Here is a 1,150-nt window from a genome sequence, read left to right as displayed (position 1 = left end):
GAGAGAGAGAGAGAGAGAGAGAGAGAGAGAGAGAGAGAGAGAGAGAGAGAGAGAGAGAGGAGAGAGAGAGAGAGAGAATGTTATTTGCCTGAAACGATATGAAAAGGGATGAAATCTCTCTCTCTCTCTCTCTCTCTCTCTCTCTCTCTCTCTCTCTCTCTCTCTCTCTCTCTCTCATTGGAAGTGTACAATTTCCCCTCCAAGATGAGAGAGAGAGAGAGAGAGAGAGAGAGAGAGAGAGAGAGAGAGAGAGAGAGAGAGAGAGAGAGAGAGAGAGAGAGAGAGAGAGAGAGAGAGAGAGAGTGTGTGTGTGTGTGTGTGTGTGTGTGTGTGTGTGTGTGTGTGTGTGTGTGTGTGTGTGTGTGTGTGTGTGTGTGTGTGTGTGTGTGTGTGTGTGTGTGTGTGTGTGTGTGTGTGTGTGTGTGCCCGCGGTGTCATCGCTCTCCGGGCTGTTTCTGGAAGACGGATCACACAGCGGGAGGAGGAATCCTTGATGAGGCATAAACTGAACTTTGAGAGGTCACATCGAGCTACAAAGTACATCATTGTATTCAGAATTACAAAGAGAAAATAATTATTAGCATTCAAACAGTTTTCTGACAATTTCTAGGTTTACCATTTTTAGCCATCATAGCAAACGGGAAAATAGTTTAAGCGCCGGAAGGAAAGGGTTAATAAGAGGGACTGCAACACACTGTTAACTCTTGTATCCCTTAGAACACACACACACACACACACATAGGAAGCATTTTAGGAGATATTCAAGGTTACTCACACAGGTTGTTGTCCTTTGAACTGACCACCGCCAGTCTCGCCGTCACCAGTAGCAGCAGTGACAGTCTGACACCACACCAGGAGAGGCCGCCCTGCCCGATAGAGTCCTTCTCCATGACTCCGAGCCGCTGCACAACCTAGCGCTCTACATCACCGGAAAGACTAGACAAGAGAGCAGACACGCACCGCCTAGCGTCTCGTAGCTAACACCGGGATATGAAGTGAGGCATGGCTGCGTCCCCCGTGGCTGAGGCTTAATGGGGAAGGTGTACCAGCCATTAAACACACAAGCAGTACACAGGACACACCCTCCCGTACGCCACCTCCCGGGATATGAGTGAAGGCAGCGCGACCCCCCGAAAGTGTCCGAGCTAGA

The 1,150-nt window shown here is 49.5% G+C and overlaps 1 protein-coding gene across 2 annotated transcripts in view; it reads right to left on the bottom strand.

Moving 5' to 3' along the window:
* Positions 1 to 1,150, bottom strand: part of LOC135094781 (uncharacterized) — a 74,474-nt gene extending 73,324 nt beyond the window's left edge. Inside the window, exon 1 of one of the 2 annotated variants that reach the window (XM_063995147.1) lies at positions 776 to 1,150. In XM_063995147.1, coding sequence (XP_063851217.1) covers positions 776 to 890 — 115 coding nt within the window. In that variant the 5' untranslated portion in view covers positions 891 to 1,150. The remainder of the gene's footprint in view (positions 1 to 775) is intronic. The other variant, XM_063995146.1, reaches the window with a different exon arrangement.

Source organism: Scylla paramamosain, chromosome 46 (assembly GCF_035594125.1).
Source record: "Scylla paramamosain isolate STU-SP2022 chromosome 46, ASM3559412v1, whole genome shotgun sequence".
Lineage (NCBI taxonomy): Eukaryota > Metazoa > Arthropoda > Malacostraca > Decapoda > Portunidae > Scylla > Scylla paramamosain.
The sequence above is the reverse complement of the archived record's forward strand: the minus strand, read 5'-3'. Positions and strand labels throughout refer to the sequence as shown.